Genomic DNA, 21,489 nt, shown 5'->3' with positions numbered 1-21,489 from the left:
AAATATTCTTAAGTACCCCTGTCCCTCTATTTAACACATGCTTCCATTTTAGCACATGCTTGCATTCACCAATAAATGAAGGAAGAGTACTGCTGGGAGCAAGTGGGGTCATGCATAGGAGCATGATCTTGTGCTTGGCGCCAATAGAAACCTACTGTTTTATATTCATGCTACAGAGGCTTAAGTAAATCCTCAGGTGATGTGAATACATGGTAGCAAAAATGGCAAAGGTTAAAGTTTAAAAAATAAATGTTCTGTCTGTGTCCCACTGGGGAGAATTTACCATTCATTCCCATCCCAGAGATGCAACATGTGTTTGTACTGGAATGTTTGTCCTTACCATTTGTTGTGGTGACAAACCATGAGTATTTTTGTTTTGTTTTTTTTTTAATGTACCATCTCCTGTGGAGGCCATAACTCACTACCTATACTAATATAAAATGATATTGATGTGATATATAAAATGTACACCTACTGTTCTAAATAGAACTGTGCATGTGGATGTAGCCTAAAAGAAAATATTATCATGCTTTGGTAAAATAAATGCCTACTATTTTTTTTTTAGTCTCTAAAAAAACTCTCAAGCTACACATATTCATTAAAAGGTAAATTAATACATGTTAGAATTCTCAATCATCTCAGAAAATTATGCTTATTGCAAGTAATTAATAATATCACTACATTGTTTAAAAGTTGAAATAAATTCTCTACACAATTTAGTTAATGACTGCATTCTCAAAGAACACTGTAAAGTTTAATTGTATCACCAATATTTGCTTTTAGTAGTTTAGTATAAATGCTTTGCATTTACTTTTTTAGGCTTTTAAAATGTTCTGCTGTTTATTTATATTGAATAGGATAAAAAAACAAACAAGGATGTTTTACCCATAGTTCTTTGAGCAATGAGTAGCATTCACTTTTATATTTATGTATGTTCATGTGAGAGCAAAATTATTCATACTAACTATATTTTTATAGTTAGTTATTACATTTTCTAACAGGTAACCATCAAAATGAATGTATTTTGACTGGCAATAACTGGGAATAAAGAATATTAGAACATTTTAAAGTTTATGTAGGTAATAGCCATCATAACTTTAATGTATGTAAAAATATATGCCAACATTCCTTCCTAGAAATTGTAAAGATTAGTCCACCATGACTTTGAATGAGGTGTTGGCTTAAGTATTTATTATCTAATGAGATTTTATGGTACCAGATACATTTATATCAACAATCTCATGGGAAGTTCAAGTGACTCTGATGAGTAGGAGGCAGGTAAAAAAAAAGCCTTTCCAGGTACACGAATAATCTTACCTTGGGAAATATTTGACTGATCCTTTTAACTTATATAGAAGGGTGCACGTGGCTCATATTGGAATTATTATTGGAATAAATACACAAAGTCCAGCCCTAAAATCAACAGCATACATTTATTCCCAATATTGTCATTGAAACTAGTTCTTGTACTTGTAACTTGTAGTCAAAATGACATCAAAAAGTCTTAAGGTTGCTCAAGGCCACATTGTTTGATGTATTTGGTCTTGTTGTTGGTTACCTGTAGTTCTTTATTGTAGTATAAAATATATAGGAAGGTATATAACAGTTGTCAACAAAAAAAAGTTTAAAATATGTTTTCATTCCCAAGCTCCAAAATTAATATTTTATATTTAAACTACCGGTACATATTCCACTGCTACTAGTAATATGTTAATATTCCAAAGCATGTCAAAATTAAAAAATAATTAATTTGTCATGTTTTTTATCTTGCATCTAACTACCCATGCATGGTACACAGTTGCATGTACCTTTTTTTAAATGCAGGTACATAATATTCTTGAACATCTGAGTCAGCCCCACAAACGCATTTTATTCTTGAACCGGAGAAGGAAGATGCTGAACTTCTTACAGCAGAAGCTGAGGTGCTTCTTCTGCATTGACAGAGAGGAGATGATGTTCCATCAATCTATTGCAGCACCTTTATTTGACAAACATTCCACCTTCTTAAATAAACCATTATTGTGGTATTTTTGTTTTATTTTATTCCTATTCTAGAATATAATGTCATATATGAATACAGTTCACAAATGTAAAAAGTTAAAGCAAAATCATTAAAGTAGAAACATTATTACTTTTTATTTGGAGCTTCTCTAGAATTGCATTCATTGTGTTATCCTAAAAGTCCCAAAGGATTAGCAAATTGCTCACTTGGCCAATAATTTTATCTGATTTTTGTAGAAGGTTTATTAGTAAGTTATTCTGACTTTATTTGGAAGACACAATAATGCACATTTAAGTGAAATTAAACCTAAAAGTGAAAGTTATTTGTGCTTAAGCAATATCCTGAAATAAAAATTATATTTTATCTGTGTGCTTAAGTACTCATAGCAGACCCATAGCTGTATATCTACATATCTAAAGCTGTCATATCTAGTCATATCTAAAGCTGTGCTTCCCTTTCTGCTAATCATAGGACATTTAGAGATATATTTGGTGATGCAACCACTGTCCTGTTTACTGTTTCCCCTGCAGAGGTCTCCGAGAATGCATTACTTGGCTTCTAAATGAATGTTTTCATACAGAAGCACTGTACAATTTTAAGTAATGCGGAAGGTTCAACTGCAGGGAGAATACAGGCAATGAAGATAACGAGTACTATGGCTTCTGTCAGCCTTTTCCAATTACAATTTCCAGATTTAGGTTACTCTTTAAATAATGGGGCTCCAAAAAGCAATGCAGGACAATAATTTGTCAGATTTCTATTGGTAAATATGAAAAATACAGTAGCCATTACTAAACCTGGACACAATTACAAGTTCTACAAATTGATCCAGTAATCATATTTTGTTGCAAACTTTACATTTTTCTTTAGTAAGCATCTTTTATAGGAGGTAAAAAAGTGACTACCGGTACTCACAAATTTAATTTGTTGAGGCAACTTTAAAACTAGGATGGTATTTGATGTAGAGTATTGGCCATTTTTTATTGTCTTTTGATTGTATTTACCTGCTGCTATTCTTTAATTTTAGTTATACAATTTAATGTTCTATCAAAGTATTCTGTAATTCAGTAAGGATGTTCCCAATGCAACATATAATACAGTACAACAATTTACAGTTATGTGAGCACTACTTACCTTTGTGCAGTATATTCCTTTACTACATATCTGGTGTCAACATTTCTGTATGATTGGTCATAATGTCTGTGCCTCTTCTGATAGAAAGGGACAACCCTTGAAGACATGGCACCAGTCTGTCCTTATACTAGAGAAAAAGATATGTAAGGTTAAAGCACATTCAGCACTAATAATAATGATATTCAGTTTACTACATTCCCTCCAACCTTGTAAAACCACACATGAACAAAATCATAAGGTCATTTTTTAATTAAAAAATATTAATTAATAAAATAATATTAAATTATTATTATAAAAGTATTAAATTAATAAACTACCATTAGTACTATTTAGGATACATAATTGTGCCAACTTTCCAAAGTTGTATAAAAATAAAAAAAAAATAATAAAATACAAAAAATTTACAATTGGGATAATATAATGCCACATTACACATATATACAGCAGTTATTTATATATAGCCATGATAATGTCCTAAATCCTAATCAATATTAATTGCTGTGACATATTTAGTGTGAAACCCAAGACCCAAAGATCCAGAGGAAAGCATAGAGATACACTCCAATTTGTTGTGATGCCCAAGAATGGACTAAATTTATTGAATAAAATATATAATTCTTGCAAAAATTGTTTAATTTACTGGGATAGGGCATCATTTGATTATAATGATGCTTTCTCCTCCAAGGAATACTCACATGTCCATCACCAATGATGGTTCTCTCAATCAAATTGTGGAAGTGGCCTTAAACTATAAAATTAAAGTTTTGCTGTGTTAAATTGAGAAGTTAAAAAAGTTTATTCTGACTAAGCAGTACTTTGAAAATGCACCTGTTATTTGGAATTCCTCCCTTGAAATGGTAGTGTACATCCTGGTATGTGAGGGTGTCTAAGCACTCATGTATAGCCTATATACAGTATGATTAGGTTGAGATTAAGGCACTGCTGCATCTGAGTGCTAGTCTGAGAGGATTTGGTGTTTCAATTGTGTGCTGCTCACAGCTGTCACTCCTGGCAGCTCTGCAATGTGGGCACAAAACCCTGCATCTACTAAAATAGCTACCTCCACACATAGATATAGTGCAAAACAAAGTATGTTAAACCAGTACTGGGGAAAGGTTGGCTGCAGAAAGATTTAGGGCAGTACTAGTCCTAGTCCTTTGCCCTTTGCCTGCCTTCCAAAGTCACTTTCCTTTTAGATGTTCCAGAGTTAGGGCAAATAATCCTCAGGAGTGAGGTCATTCCTGACTTGTTCCCTTTAGAGATCAAATGGATCAGATAATACAATATTTTTATAAAATCTTAATAATAAGATAGCCAAACTCCCACCGTCCATGAAAAGATGCCAAGAATCCCAAATCTTTGTGAAAAGATTTTGCTACTTGTTTTGGTAACAATTACAAATACAACATTTAGCAACAAGTAATAAATCAGTAGGGCCGGTGATTTTACTATGCCTTGGCACATAAGACACATGTTCTCAGTGTTAGGCAGTCAACCCTACATATATCTCTGCCCAATAAAATGCAACTTAGCAGCCTGGGTAGCTCCTAGAGGAGCTGTTTTTCTCTTTACTGTACTGTAGTAATTTCCCATTTTTAGTGCACATTAGAGAATAAAGAAAAATTGACAGGCAGTAATAAAAGCTTGCTCCTACGTGTTTTTATTTTTGCACACAAGTTCTTTGTAAAATCGTGACAGCCTAGAATTACATCATTTCTAGACAATAAAACAGATTAACAGCTCTGCAGAATTTTTCATTTTCCCAATCTGTCTGTGCAACAAATTCTTTGATCCAGAGTCCCTGTCTATGTGTTTCAATGTACGTACCTAGGTATGTACATTGTGGCTTGGTTTATGACATTCTCACTTTTACTATAACTGCAAATTCAACATAATCGCTAACAAACTAAGATTGTGGTAAAACAGTCACATCACACTCTATTTTATTTACAGATACACCAGTCACTATGCATACTACATCCAATTCAAAAATAGGAAATAAATGGTCATGCAGAGCTTTAATAATTCTGACCTGATTCACTAAAACTTACTTGTAGTAATATTTATGCAAGATCTGTCAGAATACTCCTTTAACAGATTCAATGTGCCACTGTTTAATACAGTGGCCGCCAACTGGTGGTCCACAGACCACTGGTAGTCAACGAGAAAATTTTGATGGTCTGCGGCTCTGGAGGGTACGCCCCGATCAGGGTCAGGAGAAGGACCCCACTGGGTGGGCGGCCAGAACCGTGGACCATGTCCCTGGTACGGATCGCAGGCTCTGGGAAGTGGGCGGGTTGTGTCTCTGGAGAGTGGACAGGTTCTGGCATCATGACGTCACTAGGAGGAAATTTCTTTCCCTTTGAGTGACAACCGGTTCCCCGCGCATGCGTGGTCCGGAGCTGGTAAACTTAGTGGTCCGTGGTTCCGAAAAGGTTGGCGACCACTGGTTTAATACATAAGATAGAGAAATCAATGACAATCATCAGTAAGAATAAGGTCTAAAAATCCTTATGTGATAAAGTATAACAATTATAATAAAATGCATCACAAGTCAATAAAAAACTATGTTATGCTGGTGTGGTACAAATAGAGATAAATAATATTATCTATAGGGGGTCTGATGTTTGTAAATATTTTAAACTATTTTTCTTATATTCACTTATACCTGATATAAATATAGACATTCACTTACATTTGCAAGGCATTCAGCAAAAAAAAATTCTAATGCCATTTTACATATCAAACTGAAAATGTATCAAAGCATCTCAGCCAGAGATCAAAGAACAAAATATTTTGTCCTCCTCATGTGTTCTCTTGTTGGCAAAACCACCATCCATTTTAAGCCTAAAAACATGGAAAATATGATCACGACTACATTGTCACAAACAAAAACTTCTCGGACTCCACAGTTTGAAGCTCTGAGGTGTCTACCATCTTGCATGAACAACTAACGGGAACTTTTCATGGCAGTATTGACAAATTTCATTTTGGGACATCTTTGGTTGATTTTATTGCACCTTTGTTTTTTTTGTTTTTGTTTATAGTATAGTTAGTTAAGATATAGTCATTTTTCTTGTTGGTTATTCCACATATTTACACATTGTTTTAATTTTCCAAAAACAGGAAAATGAAGTTCCCACATTTGTACCTTACTATACAAAATATTAATTTCTGTGCGTTCAGAATTTTCATAGAAGGACTTCAGATGGACACACACTGACGATCACTATTGATGTAGAGCAAATCCCTTTCGTTACTTTCCTCACTCACCATAAACCTTCATTTCCATATCTGTGTCTTCCCTTTACTGACAACGTTTACCTTCCACTCCTCATGTCTTACCTTTTTGCCTATGTACATTGAAAAATACATACTGCATACCACAGATGGGTTTTCTGGTTTTTAATTAAATATTAACACTTGCTCTTCTAAAAAATACCTTTGAAAATGTAACGGTAGAAACCAACCAGAAAAAGTAAATGTAACACAATATGACGAATGCAGTGATACCATGACTAATAAAAACACACAGAAATCTGTGCAAAAACTCTTTATTATAACATTTTCAGAACATTTGACAAACTGTTTTTAAAACATTTGTTACAATTTAAATGATCTTTCAGGATGTTATAGATGTATATGTTGCATGATGTAATTGGTGGGAATTACATTATATAATGAAAATCCTTATCTCCAATAACAAAGACAGCTATATTAGACTATTAAAAAAATGTGATTTTTTATCAAGTTGTTTTAGGTATCATAGTGGTCATTGTGGTGGGGATTCTCTCGGCAAATTCTCTCTCCATCGCTAAAAACCCCTATAACTGTTTGATGGGTGATCTACTTTTCTGTCAGAATATTACTACAGAAAATCTTTAAAAGCTACATATTAAAAGCTTAGGCAATAATAACATTTACTTGATATTGATTTGTTCAGCACTATTTTACACATTTTTGCACTGTGTGTTTCACAAATTGAAGCTTCTGGAACAGTGGGTATGCCTTCAAATTTTTAGCTGTCTGTCAGCTTTTCAAAAGTCCCTGGTAATTTCCACTTCATTTTACCAAATTCAACCGAAACACAATTTTAAAGACATCATTATAGCAACAAGTTTATACATTACAATATTGTGTTTATTTATTGCATTTCAGTTTGTTGTTGTTTTTAATCAAATATTCTGCTTACCTTGCTTTCTGCTTTATTTTGGGTCATATTCCCACATTTTGGTGTTAGTTTCTCTGCTATCTATTTTCAAGCCTTCATTATGAGGTCTAATGAATAAGTCTCTGCCATCCTTGTGGATATCATAGTCCTTCAAAGCCCTTGGAGATGGTGCAGATGAAGGTATCCAGCAAGATTACATAACATGAAATACTTCTCCATGGCTTCATGGGCTCTGTCACCCAGAATTCTGGTCCATTTCCTGTGAATGCAAGACCTCAAGGACAGATACTAAACATTCACTGAAAATTCACCCCACTGCTGATAGGAGTTGTGACAGCACTCCAATGCAAGTTTGAGCTCCAGCAGAGTACGCAGCCATTGAACAGCCCATTAATGGAGACACCACTATCTGAATGTCAGGGATGATTATTAATCTGAACAACCAATTATAGCTCTATTGTATAATAGTAGTTTGATAGCAGTTTTACTGCAAAGTGAAAATCAGGACAACAACCTATTTTAACACCTGCATAAACTTAGCCTTGGATTGGTTATTGCACATCCATCTCCTGTCATAATGGAGCAGACAGAAATAGGATAAAATGGGGTATTGGTTCTACATTGTGCACCAAAGTTTGCAAAAAAAAAGTCATACCAAAATGTCATTTTTTCTGTTACATTTTCTGAGATGCTACTGTATGAAAATATCTGTCTTTTTAAAAAAAAAACTATTTATATGATAGCAATCTAAAAAAATATTTAATTGACTTGCTGATAGCCTAATATTATCATTATGTGTTTATATAAAGTTAAGCAGTGTTTTACAGAGTCCATAGTCCTGTCATTTACAATGTAATACATTTGTTTTTTACAGTTAAGACTTTAAGCAGATGGACATCTAAATTTGTAATCCTAGCTTGTAAATTCCAACCTCAAGTACATTCAGTTCATCAAGCATTTACAGGGCCTTGGGCAACTTTCACAAAACCCTTCAAGTACTTTTGCAGCTCCAGTCTAGGAGTGCTGAATCCAGGCTGATGAGAGTGCTTGTTGTAGCTTTACAGAAGCCTTTATTAGACTTCAAAAGACTTAGCAAGGTTCAAGTAGTACTGTTGTGCCTAACTGACATCACTCCAAAGCTTCTTTACCATGCATCTACCCAACCTGCGTTTGTTGCAAAAACCACTTTAAACAGTCAACATAGAAAAAAGAGGCACAAAAATCTTAAACTGTTTTCAAAAAAGGTAGACAGAGGGCAATTTTTTTCACATTTTTCAGTTACACTTAAAGGTAAAAACTACTTACAATTAAAAAAGCATTTTTTTGCTGGAGTAAACTGCCACATTTTCCCTGACCTTCTGGTGTTCTAATAAATTGATGACATTCTATCTGGGCTTGTTACATGTTTACAAAATGCTATTTATTTCTTGACCTTTTGTACCAATACATTACAAAACCATTAGGAATGCAAAAGTTAAGGATGAAATATGAAAGCATATTTTCAATGACAAAACCTAAGATTTCGATGAAATTTGGAATAAAATTGATAAGCGATGCAGAGGCACACAATGGAAACTTTCCATACTGTGGGGATGAACTTGTAAATGTAAACATATAGAACAGTATACAGAAATACATACAGAAATGTAAGTATGAATAGTATATCCCCAGCAGCAGACATGATATTAGTTGGCTGCAAGGGACTGGTGTGGTAAGGATGATGGCATAAGAAGACTAGAAGGCTGCAGCACCTCATCTACCTGCAAACCAACTTGCTGGTATGGGCAGGGCCAGTTTTAGGGTACAGCATACTGCTTAAATGCCCAGGGCCCACACTTTCTCCAACTGAAAGAATGGCAGGAATGCAGGTTGCTCGAATTCTGGTTTGCTATTTACCTTGGGGACATTTTTTTCTAAGACTGCTCCTGGGTATGGGTTTCCGATAATGTTGCTTGCACTGCACACTACCAGGACCAATTTAGAACAAATTGTTCTGCTACAATCACCTCCTCTTGTAAGTGTTAGCACAAACAGATGCTTGATACTAATCTCTTCATTGGATATTGATGATTACAGATATATATTGCACAAAAATGCATTACTGTTACATCCATGTTGCTGCTTCTGTTTCCTGAAAATTTATGGGGTCCAGTAGAAACAGAGCCAGAGAGCACAGTAGATACTATAGCATAGGGCACATTTAAAAGTGTCAGATTCTGAAGATTCTTCGGCAGTTGTAATTCTTGGAAATCCAGGTCAGCGGCACTAGAAACCTATTTATAACCAGTTTTACCAAATCAGTGCATTTATGAGGATTAAATGCTGCCATGTTGTTGGAGATATTTATTATCAATGTTGTCAAGGGTCAACCTTAATAAAATGTATTTCAATAAAAACTAGCAAAGTGTGTAATTTTGGTTAACAGGGTGAAAATCTGTATTCATTAATAAAATATGTAAAATGTATGAATGTATGGAACAGCATACAGAGTTCAGTAACCCAGGGAATTTACTTACATAGTTACATAGTAGGTTAGGTTGAAAAAAAGTCCATCAAGTTCAACCAGTAGAGAAATAAACATATCCCAGATATAAAACCCTATAAGACATAGTTGGTCCAGAGGACGGCAAAAAAAACCCTGGTACAATTTGCTTCAACGGAAAAAAAAAATCCTTCCTGATTCCATGAGGCAATCGGATGTTCCCTGGATCAACAGTCTGTTATCTATACTTTAAATCCTCAATACCCAGTTATATTATGGTGGCCAAAACTGGACTGCATATTCCAGATGTGGTCTGACCAATGTTTTGTACAGGGGCAGGATTATGTCTCATTCTCTGTAGTCTATTCCTCTTTTAATACAAGAAAGTACTTTACTAGCTTTAGATATTGCAGCTTGGCATTGTATACTGTCATTAAGTCTATGATCCACCATAACCCCTAGATCCATTCTTCATTTCTGACTCCCTTAAATGTATTCCCCCTAGACAGTATGAAGCATGCATGTTGTTAGTCCCAAGTGCATAACTTTACATTTATCTATATTAAATGTAATTTGCCACTTGGCTGCCCAATCAAACAGTACATCCAGGTCTGCTTGTAGATTATAGACATCCTGTATGGACTTAATTATATTACATAGTTTGATGTCATCTGCAAACACAGAAATGTTACTTTTACTCCCAAACTCTACATAATTTATGAAGATGTTAAACAGTAAATGTCCCAGCACTAAACCCTGGGGTACACCACTAATAACCTTAGACCATTCAGAGTATGAATCATTAATTACAACTCTATGGATGTGGTCTAAGCCAGTTCTCTATTCATTTACAGACTGACTTTTCTAAACCTATTGACCCTAACTTGCATATAAACTGTCTGTGGTGTACTGTGTCAAATGCTTTAGCAAAATCCAAGTACACTATATCAACTGGTATTCCATTGTTTACCTGTTTACCTGTTTAAAAGAGAGTAAATTTGTTTGATAACTTTGGTCTTTCTTGAAGCCATGCTGACTTATAATATTATTTTCTAGCAGAAACTCCCCTATGTGGTTCTTTATCAAACTCTCCAGGACCGTTCCAACTATGGATGTTAAACTAACCGGTCTGTAGTTACCTGGTAATGACTTTGCTCCCTTTTTGAAGATAGGAATCACATTGGCCTTACGCCATCGGTACCATGCCAGTGACTAAAGAGTCTCTAAAAATTAAAAATAATTGGCTTTGAAATAACCGAGCTCAACTCTTTGAGGTCACGTGGATGTAATCCATTGGGTCCTGGTGCTTCATCAACTTTAATTTTGCCCAACTGTTTCTCAATCATATCAATTTTGAGCTATTGTGACTCATTTAAGGCAGTGACATTGCTGTTATGAATCTGGACTTGAGCTCTGCCATTTTCCTTTGTGTACACAGAGCTAAAAAAAGTGTTTAGTAAATCCGCCTTTTCTTTATCCTCAGTTACCAACCAAGAGACATGCTTTAGGAGGCCTACATGCTCACATCTGATCTTTTTGCTAATAATATATTTAAACATTTTGGGGGGTTTTCCTCACTTTCCTTTGCAATCTGTCTTTCATTTTGAAGCTTTGCACATATTATCTCCTTTTTATATCTTTTGTTATATTCTTTATAGTTTTCAAACAATGAAGGTGATCCTTTATTTTTATATTTTAGGAATGCCCTTTTCCTGTTACTTATGGCTTTTTTAACATCAGCTGTGAGCTACATAGGTTTTAATTTTAGCCTCCCAAACGTACTACCCATTGGAATATATTTTTTAGTGTGCTTTTGTAGAATAGACTTGAAACATTCCAAGTCACAGAGAGCCATCCTTAATAATGTTTGCTCTATTAAAATGTTTTTATCTTTCCTGTTTTTGCTTCCTGTTTACAACTTACAATAAATGAAATCATATTATGGTCACTGCTACCCAGATTGCCTTTTATATGCACATTTGTTATAAGTTCTGCATTGCTAGAAAAACTAGGTCCAGCAAAGTTCTAGTTTGGGCTTCTATAAACTGTACCATAAAAATAAATTCACAAATGTCCTCCCTTTTGCAGTTCCTGTAGTGCCATTACTTCAGTCAATGTCAGGGTAGTTCAAATCTCCCATGATTAAAACACTTCCACATTTTGCTGCTTTTTCTATCTGTGCTAGTTGATTTTCTATTTCTTCCCTAGTACTGGGGGGCCTATAGCAGACTCCAATAATTTATTGTGTGTTATTCAATCCCACATTCAACTCCACCCATATTGCCTTAACCTCATCACTTGTTCTATCCGCAATTTCTTCTTTCACTTTCGGATCACTTCTCACATACAAACAGACACTACCACCCTTTGTTTGACTTGTCTTTACAAAAGAGAGTATACCCAGGAATATTGACAGCCCAGTCATGTGAAGGACAAAGCCAGGATTCAGCAATGCCAACTAAGTCAAAATTCTCCTCACTCATTAAGGCTTCCAACTCTCCTATTTTGTTTGCTAGACTTCTAGCATTTGTGAACAGACTCTTTAATCCATTGCTGCTTTTACCATCATTTTTGGTCAAATCCTTTTGTTTTTCAGTACAACTAGTACTGCACAATCCAATGTTTGTTTGTAACATGGGAAGCTCCATACATTTATCCATTTGGCCTAAATCTGGGTATATCATTAACACATGCATACCATACTCTAAAATTAGTTTTAAAGGTCAAATAGCTATTTCAGGCAGGAAAAGTAGTATCATCCAAAATCTGTTTAAGACAAGAGGCTAATATGTCTCTTCCAGGGATGTTGTTATTATTATTGTTATTGTTGCTTGTATCTTTCTAATAGACAGTATATATATATATATATATAAATATATATATATTTATATATATATATATATATATATATATATATATATATATATATATTATGAATTTATCCTACTGTTTGATCCCTGATGTAAAATATTAACACCCCCAGCTACACCCTTTATTTTTTTATCCAGACCATAAAAGAACAAAGATTCTATGTGTCTGTTGTGCAAGTATGCAGTGTTTTTTGTTTGTACACAATAAAAGCAATGAAACTTGCTATAATTGGAGTATGTATAATGTATGTATTAATATAAAGGGAAGAGTTTTTTCTAGCTTTAGAGTATGTGTCCATGGGTGTTTTGTTGTTTGTCAAAAAAAATTATATTTATATTTAATAAACATGGAAGTTTGGATGCTGCATTTGACCTGCTTTGCATTTCTTTGAGTTCACCATGTCTTGTTAATGAACTTTTAAAATGTAGGCAAAGCAGGTCAAATTAAGCTTTCTCTGTTTGATGTTCAAACCCATCAAATGCATTTAAAAGGCAAAAACAAAGTTTGAAAACTATTTCTATGGACTCCTACCAGTTACTTACATCCTTAGATAATTGCAACCTCCCACAAAATCTAGTGCAGCCCTGCCACAGTACTGACCCTTGGACTTGAACAGTTAAACCTAAGCAATATGTAAATAATAAATAAATGTAAATAAAAATGATCTTTTGCATTTAGCTTGCCATTAGGTATACTTTTACAATCCCCACAAAATGGCGAGGTGTTGTGTGTACTAAACACATAGCCCTTGGAGTGCACAGCCCAATTCTCTAACCACATTTGAATTATTCATGAACAAAAATCACTAGCACATTCCCATCTCATTATAAAAGCTGACATTTTTAGAATGGATGGGGTGCGTAATGCTTACATGTTTCAGACAAACTCATCATTAGTCATAGCATAAGTCTATCACAGTCTAAGATGAATTGAGCTGTCATAAAAATAAAGCACAGTTTATTGCTACAACAGAAATAGGTTAGCACAGGAGGGAGGGATCTTGTTTTTTTTTTTTTTGACTGCCAATGTTTTAAACAAGATCACGTTTATGAAGATGAATGATTTCTTTTATACACACTGCAAGGCACATGGTAGTAGTGAGTACTGAACTATGTATGACATGCTTGATGTCTCTTGTGAATACAGCCTAAGAGGAAGATCTCCAGACATACACTGAGTAATGGAGTGCATGTTGGGTAATCAATAGTAATTAAATGGTTACATCTACTGTGCAAGGATAACCTTACTTTTCTCATAATAATGTATATGACATACATTAGTTCCTAGTTCACAGACACATTAATAATATAGACCCATTTTACAAACCATATAACATTTTAGGCACCTTATTAGTATACTATCAAAAACATAAATTTGTGGAACAGATAGAATGCATGGAACGTTGCATATAAAAAAAGGCATCAAACATTAGTATGCAATGGTGGTTTAAAAGGTATAAAATGGTAGGAATGCATTTAATTTGTAAACAATTGTACATGCCCTATTAGTAAAAAGTAAAACCTTCCAGACTCTGGGCATACTTTGAAACTAGGCCTATTCCTCCATGTTGGACCCTAATTAAACATTTCCTTCCAATGAAAAGTAAATTACAAAAACCAAGCTGTAAGGATTTATTCAGAGTGCGTGGAATAAATGCATTTGTAAAAATCTTCAACACATAGGTATCAGACTTAGAAGCAAACTAAATACAAGCTTCAAATAAGCAATGCAATTCAATAAAACTGTTGGTTCTAAATGTTTTCAAACTCAACAGCAACTCAGCAACCCAAAAGCAACTCAACAGCAGTGTACAAAAAGGCCTGGTAAAAGTTGAAAAAGATTTGTTGTCTACCCAGTAGGGTTTGCAGATCTATAAGACACAGTGGGGAAAGTAGCCAGGTGATTTGATGCAATGGGACTACACTGGTACACAAGAGTGCTGAAAATGTACTACATTTGTTCAAATATAATAGTCAGGTCTTCCTGTGTTTTTTTTAATCAACAGTAGTGACAGTAATAATTTGCTGAATTTACAGGTATATGTATGATACATTCAATGGGGAGCTTTTATGTCCTGCTTAGATTTCATTTCCCAGTTTTTCAATAGGAAGTGCTATGAAAAGATCCGACTAGAATCTGTTTTTGTCATCAAACAAGAATTTAGAATCAAGATTTGTTCCTTATAGGTTGGTGCTTTTACATCCATATGGTAGATTTACATCCATATGCACTTACAGGATACTAACACTTTCAAAATTTGCGGGACTATTCAAAAAACAGGAAAAAAATTAGAAAAGGAATTACTAGGATAGTAACCATACAAACCTACTTGATTTCAGCTTATTTAAGCCAGGCACACACTTGTTTTATTGAACTAGGCAGTTTGATTCAAGATATCCAAACCTATTCACAGATACATAGAGGAAACATTTGAAACACCTGCAAGCACATAAACTGTACTGGATTCAAAGGCCTATATACTGCACATACAATGCAAGCATTTAAAGCTGCTGTGTGTACGGGGTAAATTAGGCCTGTCCACTAAAAACCCCAAAATCAAAAGTAAAATTCTGTTTTATTTGTAATATAGGGTAAAAATGAAAGCTATCTCCCTCTGACTGCTAAAGAAGATGACACATTCTGTTAAGTCTCTAGGTGCATTTAAATAAAATCCATTGTGATCCTTTTCCGCTACCCATAAGCTTAACAAGCCACTGGATTATAGCATTTGATACACTTGAGCCTCTGGGGAAACTCTGGTATAATAAAAATACCCAGAAGATCACAATTTAATCCCTGGTTTCAGATATACTTTGGAGCAATGTATTGTTTAAATATGATTCAGAATTATCACAAACAGACCACAAACCTAGTTAAGAAGGTCTCCTATTATGAACTCTATGTATAAGAAACTGCTTAAAAATACTTGAAATAATATAGTTAAACAAGTAAGGTACATTGAAAAACTTATTAAGACTTGTGGCGGATAAGTAGCAGTGACAAAGGATAAAAGATATCCGGAGATAGACAAAAAGATATACAGCAATATTAGATACAGTACCTGTCAAATTGTAAAAAACTGTATGCATGGCAATGTATACGTTCTCTACATACTGATTTTGTGGGGGTAGTGATATAATAAATTGCTCTCTATTTATTTAGCTTACCTCTGAAGTCTCACAATTCTGTTTTGCTAGGGTTCACAGAGGATAATTGGCTATGCAATACTAATGACCTAAGCCTGAGCTGTACTAGGATGCTATGAATATGGAGCATGTCTCGTCTTCCATTATTTGCATTAGTTTCCTTTGCTTTTCTCCCTCAGTCCAACACACATACTGGTAGGTTAGCTGACATCCAACTCAGCAGGCACTGATCCAAAATTGCTGTGCAAGAAAATGAACTGGCAAAAATAATAATATATTCATAATTGTATCTAATGTAGAGACTCTTTATAAGGGACAAGCATCCTATTTTAAATGTGAGTATTTCTCTGATTTTTTTTTGAGCCAGCCGGGGAATTTATTATTTTCTGTTTTAGGCTGAGTCTCCTAGTTCGGTGATTGATTGTTTAACCCTGTTTGTTGGGAGTATTTCTCAGCAGACAGAGAAAGAAAGAACCAATTCCAAGTAATGAATGTTTGCATCATGAAATCACTGAGGGTATTTCTCATTTGGGTGGAGGATAAATATCTGTGGACAGCCTCAATAATGGGAATCCAAGCATGAGCCTATTATGTCACAAGGCCAGGGATTGGCCTAAGGTTTGTTCTAAATCTGCATCCTCTTTTTGTGCACTACTGCAATGTTAGAAGTTGGGATGTCAGAGTTATCCCAGGAGGTAGCATGAAATTGGTGAACACCCATTTGATGCCACAAGAGGCACATACCTGTAAGCAGAAAATTCAAAATGGCATTATTATCAGTAAGAATAGATCCTATTGTCTTTTAACATGTGGAATGTTTATGTCTTTATGCAGAAATAAACCATGTTGAAAAACAAACAGTAAAATGGGTAAAAAATAGGCAATTTTAGCACAAGATTATTTTTAGGAATGTGTATTGGTTACCTAAAGCTGAACTAGAGGCAAACATCTAAATATAATCTATGGGAACTATTTTACCTGCCAAAGGTTCTGAAATCCAGCTAGTTGTGAGATTTATATAGTTCTGCCAAGAAGCACAGCAAGGTTGACAGTTTTCTTTACTGTAGATCAGCTGTACAGCTAGTACAACATAGCCCTTGTACATCATAGCCCTTGTACATCATAACTATGTCAATATGCTTCTTAGCACATGTGCAAGCAGCAGAACCTGATTGGCCTAAAAATGTTGACTCTTCCTCTCCACTAGAGTATTACAAGAGACTGATATTAGAACTGCTTTAACTATTTGAATTAGTTACATTTTAACTTTAAAAATATAATCTAATGACAGATTTAAAATGTGTTTAATTTATGGAGTTCGTTTCTAATTTTACTGGTTAAACACCACCATATTAATGCATTCATTTTTTTTCTAGATATAAATATACACACCACTGTTTAAACAAGCCACCACTGATCAAAAAAAGACCAAACAAATCTATCCTAACAGATCCACTTTGACAAAACATAAAATATAAAGGCAAGTATATAACTTAGCATTCACAGTAATGTATATTGTTCTGATTTTTTTTTCCATACATATTCTTTTGGTGTTGCGGATTGTTTTTCTTTTTATCCTGTAAAGACACTGCCTTCAGAACGTATGTCTGCTAGATTTACACAAGGACAAAATTATTTTTTGCTCCCGAGTCTCTTCCACTTGTGACATGTGTTAGGCATGATAATATCCAAAGCAGCCTTTGCAGCTGTTCTAAACATTCAGCATGGTTGCTAAGACTTCATCCACATAAGCGCTTACTCAAAATCCTTCTCTATCGAAAGAGACCAACTTAGACATACACTGCTAAGCTTGCAAGGCAAGCGTCCACAACTATGCCACTATAAAACTATTCAGTTTCACAAACTCAAAACCAATAACCCATTGGCAATGTCACTTGAGGTATGCAGATCCTTGAGATTATATTATAGACCTAACTCATATTCCTTATGAATAATTGCAATAAACTGTTTAATACTGTTTTGTGACAGTATTAAACCCCTTTTTGAATCTTGTGAACATTTTCCATATTGTGAACAAGTTAACTTTGTTCAAATGAATGAGTAAACAGAAGTAAACAATATCTAGGCACCTTCTATTTAAACCTACAACTCCAAAGAAGAAATGCCTGGGTTATATTTATTGTCATATATTCTCAATTTAGATTATTTTTAGGAAACTCTATCAAACATTAAACATTGTGTTAGGATATATTATTTTTTTTTTCTAATTTCAATAAAATTACATTGTTTTACACATATTTTGCAAAGTATGAAACATTAGTTATCTATTATTAAGTATAACTTTATCCAATAGGTTAAAAGTGGCCCTTTATAGAAAAAATAAAGGGTTGTAGTTGCAGGTTATTTTTATTTTGAATTTCCTTGCAAATAATCAACTGAACACAGAATAAAAAGTAATAAAGTAAAGTAACCTCAATATATTTATTTTTTTAGTTGTTATATATAGAAGCTTATATGAGCTATTGTGTCTGTCCTGTCCACATATCACTTGTCTCCATCCTAAAAGGTCATGCTGTACCATTTCCATATGTCAATAAGATCAGCTGTCTTGGAAATAAACATCAAGATTCCATTACACTCTCAGCTACCAGATGGAGTTATTCCATCTTTAGATATCATTAGAGCACCAGAATAACAAATGCTCTAGAGCACTTCATGGGGTGTGTAATAAATCATTCTTTAATGTATTATTGTATAATTTGAGTGTAACTAGTTGTAACATTGTGTTCTTAATGTAAAAGGGAGATTTTATGAAGTCATAAAGTACAGGCAAGATCAAAGCTGTCATTCATGTCAGTCTGTGTACAGCAGCAGTGAAACTGATCCTGTTCAGCTTCACTGTAAGTGACTTCAGTAGCCCAGAACTAGCAATGAGATCAGTCAGTGAGAAAACTGCAGTTTTAAATGCAAGGCAATCAGTTTATGATGGCTTTCCCTTTAAAGCAAAGCAAATGCTTTCTTCATTCCAGTAATTCCCCACCTATTTCATCTTACAAACTGATTTTTTCTTGACAATATATTTGTGTCAAACACATATAAAATATGTATATTTTTTCATTTATGATTTGTGTTGCCTTTATGTGCTGATATGCATTTTTACTTCTTTATTCTCAGTTGTCTGTTACAATGTACTAAAACTGTAACAGACAAATGTTTTTTCCCAATTCACTACAATGCCATCCATTGACATGAACAGGTCCCATTAAAAAATTATAGCAACCTCATGTCCACAGCAACATTTTTTACAATGTATAACAACAGTACCCAGTAAATACTCATTTTGTGTTGATTGGCACTGTAAGAAATTGTAAATTATACCAAAAAAGCTGTTTTTTATAAAATTTATGCTGGGAATGTTCTGTTTTCCTGACGCTAATCTACCTGAATTGGCATTAGAACCTGTGCTGACAGCCGGATGTTTCATATTTGGCTATGCTTGTGTAAATCCAAATTTGACACAGAACTGGATGTCCTTTGTGGTTATTGGCACCTGGATATGTACTGTCAACATACTCTTTGGTTGCTAGGGACTACTGCAAAGATCAGATGTTTATGCTTAACAACACAATGAACCCTACAATGAATAAACCAGTCAGTCTTTTTCCACAGCAACATAACAAAAGCACATTATAAAATATGGTTTTGCCAATCCATACCATCCAGTCACAAATCAATTTTTAGAAGTTTTGCACAATTAAGCTAAAAAAAAAATATTCCTGGTTGGTTCTTTGGATCACTGCATACTTGCATAGGTAGTAATATGTTAAACACTGGGAACCTGTTTTTGAAGGTACAGGCCATGAGCTTTAATTTTTACCCCTCATCTCTACTTGGTATGTCCCTGGCATGTATCAGCACCAAGGTGCCAGGATATCTGATATATGCATGCTTGTTTCAATGACTTGCTATGCAACCAAACAATGTTAAGGATGCCAGTCTATGAGCAAATACCTTCAAAAACAAGTCAGACATGGTACCTCCAATTTTTAGAGGAAGAACAGCTTGTTTTAGTTTACAATTTTATTTTAAATATTTCTAAATCTAAATTATTTATTAAGTATGGATACAATGCACAATCTTAAACCCCCTTTTGGTTTGTTTTTCCAATATTCCATTTTCTATTATTTTCTGCCATGTAGGCACAACAGGAAATGAAAGGACATCTTTGTGAAGTGCAAACTGCCCTTTCACACAGTTGTCACCAGAACAAGTGTCCCCCAAAGGAAGAATGTCCCCTGTTCTTTTTCTGGTGATTGAAATGTTGGATTTTTCTTCATTTTCAGTCTGGGTGACAGTGGTCAACAGGTAAAAAAAACAGACAAAAAAAACACCACCTACCATTCAGTTCAAAATTAAATTTAAAAAACTGAAAAACTGTAAACAACAGTATCAGTCACAGTGTGCTGGGACCCACAGCAACCAGGCTTTATCATTGTCATTTTAACTATTTGGAAAAAAGAAAGGATGTTCACAGTGGGAATATGCACATTTTTCTTTACCCTCTAAACAATTTTTAAAACCACAAAAAACTATTTCCAAAGTGCAAACTCTCTAAAATGACACATTCTTTATCGATTTTCGCTGATATTTTAGCACACAGAATAAAATGTATGTTAGTGAATATTTTACAGAATAAACAGTTGTTTATAAAATAATGTAGATTATTATAATGCAGAAAAAAAAAATTCTTTAGATTTCCATTTCCCAACTGATTGTTCTAAAGTGAAAATTTAGAATATGCAGTTGAAATGAATAGCATTAGTCTAATCCCATATTGGGAGCAATTGCCACGTAATGCCTTTAATACCACTTTGGAAGTGTCTGTTTATTAGCTATCTGGCTAGTATTCAAGGTGTTGAAGTACATGGATTTTTATAGTTAAATCTTGAAGTGCTCATTAGATGATTCAGTGGCCTATAATAAATACTCTAGAAATGCTGCCATTCATTTTCTTTAATCTCCTCTAAAAACTAATTAATTGCATTAACCGAGGCAAATAGATGCTGACTATTTACCTGCATACTGACTATTTACCTGCATACTAATATATAGTAACATGTAACAATAAATTTACATAGCAAAGTGACATTCTTCTAAAACACAGAAACCCTGATCAGTGTGCTCACCTTGCAATAGACAATCACACACTAATGTAGGTTTAACAAGTGAAAATTAACTTACCAGTGATAAGAGGAGAACTTAAACCTTCCTAGCAGGGTATTGCAGAGTCTGTGTTAACCTACTAACCAGACCCTGGGTGATGAAAACAAAAATAATATCTATCTGTAAAGGAATGCTGCAGCCCTTCCATCCCATGTATGGCAAGGCATGATGCTATATATAGCTGACATGGAGTTGGACTATCACACTTTTAGGTCACCCTGATAAAGAATATTCTAACTCTAAGCATAATATTTCACTTTTACAGGTTTATTCATACATTACAATTACATAATTCATTTTGTAAGCTGCAATTTCTGTAATTAATTTAATACTGATATCTATCTATCTATCTATCTATCTATCTATCTATCTATCTATCTATCTATCTATCTTTCTGTCTGTCTGTCTGTCTGTCTGTCTGTCTATCTATCTATCTATCTACCAATAATAAAATGTAAATAATTCTCAAGCAGTTATCTTTCAAAGTTCCATATTGCAG

The 21,489-nt window shown here is 34.2% G+C and overlaps 1 protein-coding gene across 5 annotated transcripts in view; it reads right to left on the bottom strand.

The window, feature by feature from the left end:
• The window catches only part of MYOM2 (myomesin 2), a 141,306-nt gene extending 120,170 nt beyond the window's left edge, over positions 1-21,136 (bottom strand). For 4 of the 5 annotated variants that reach the window (XM_072408424.1, XM_072408423.1, XM_072408421.1 and 1 more), the window contains exons 1-3: positions 21,009-21,136; positions 3,137-3,263; positions 1,809-1,931 (exon numbers count right to left, since the gene is read on the bottom strand). In XM_072408424.1, the coding sequence (XP_072264525.1) occupies positions 1,809-1,931; positions 3,137-3,243 (230 nt within the window). In that variant the 5' untranslated portion in view covers positions 3,244-3,263; positions 21,009-21,136. The remainder of the gene's footprint in view (positions 1-1,808; positions 1,932-3,136; positions 3,264-21,008) is intronic. The other variant, XM_072408425.1, reaches the window with a different exon arrangement.
• Positions 21,137-21,489: the final 353 nt, after the last annotated feature.

The sequence above is a fragment of the Pyxicephalus adspersus genome, chromosome 4 (assembly GCF_032062135.1).
Source record: "Pyxicephalus adspersus chromosome 4, UCB_Pads_2.0, whole genome shotgun sequence".
Classification (NCBI taxonomy): Eukaryota; Metazoa; Chordata; class Amphibia; order Anura; family Pyxicephalidae; genus Pyxicephalus; species Pyxicephalus adspersus.
Note: the sequence above shows the minus strand (reverse complement) of the source record. Positions and strands in the feature narration are given on the sequence as shown.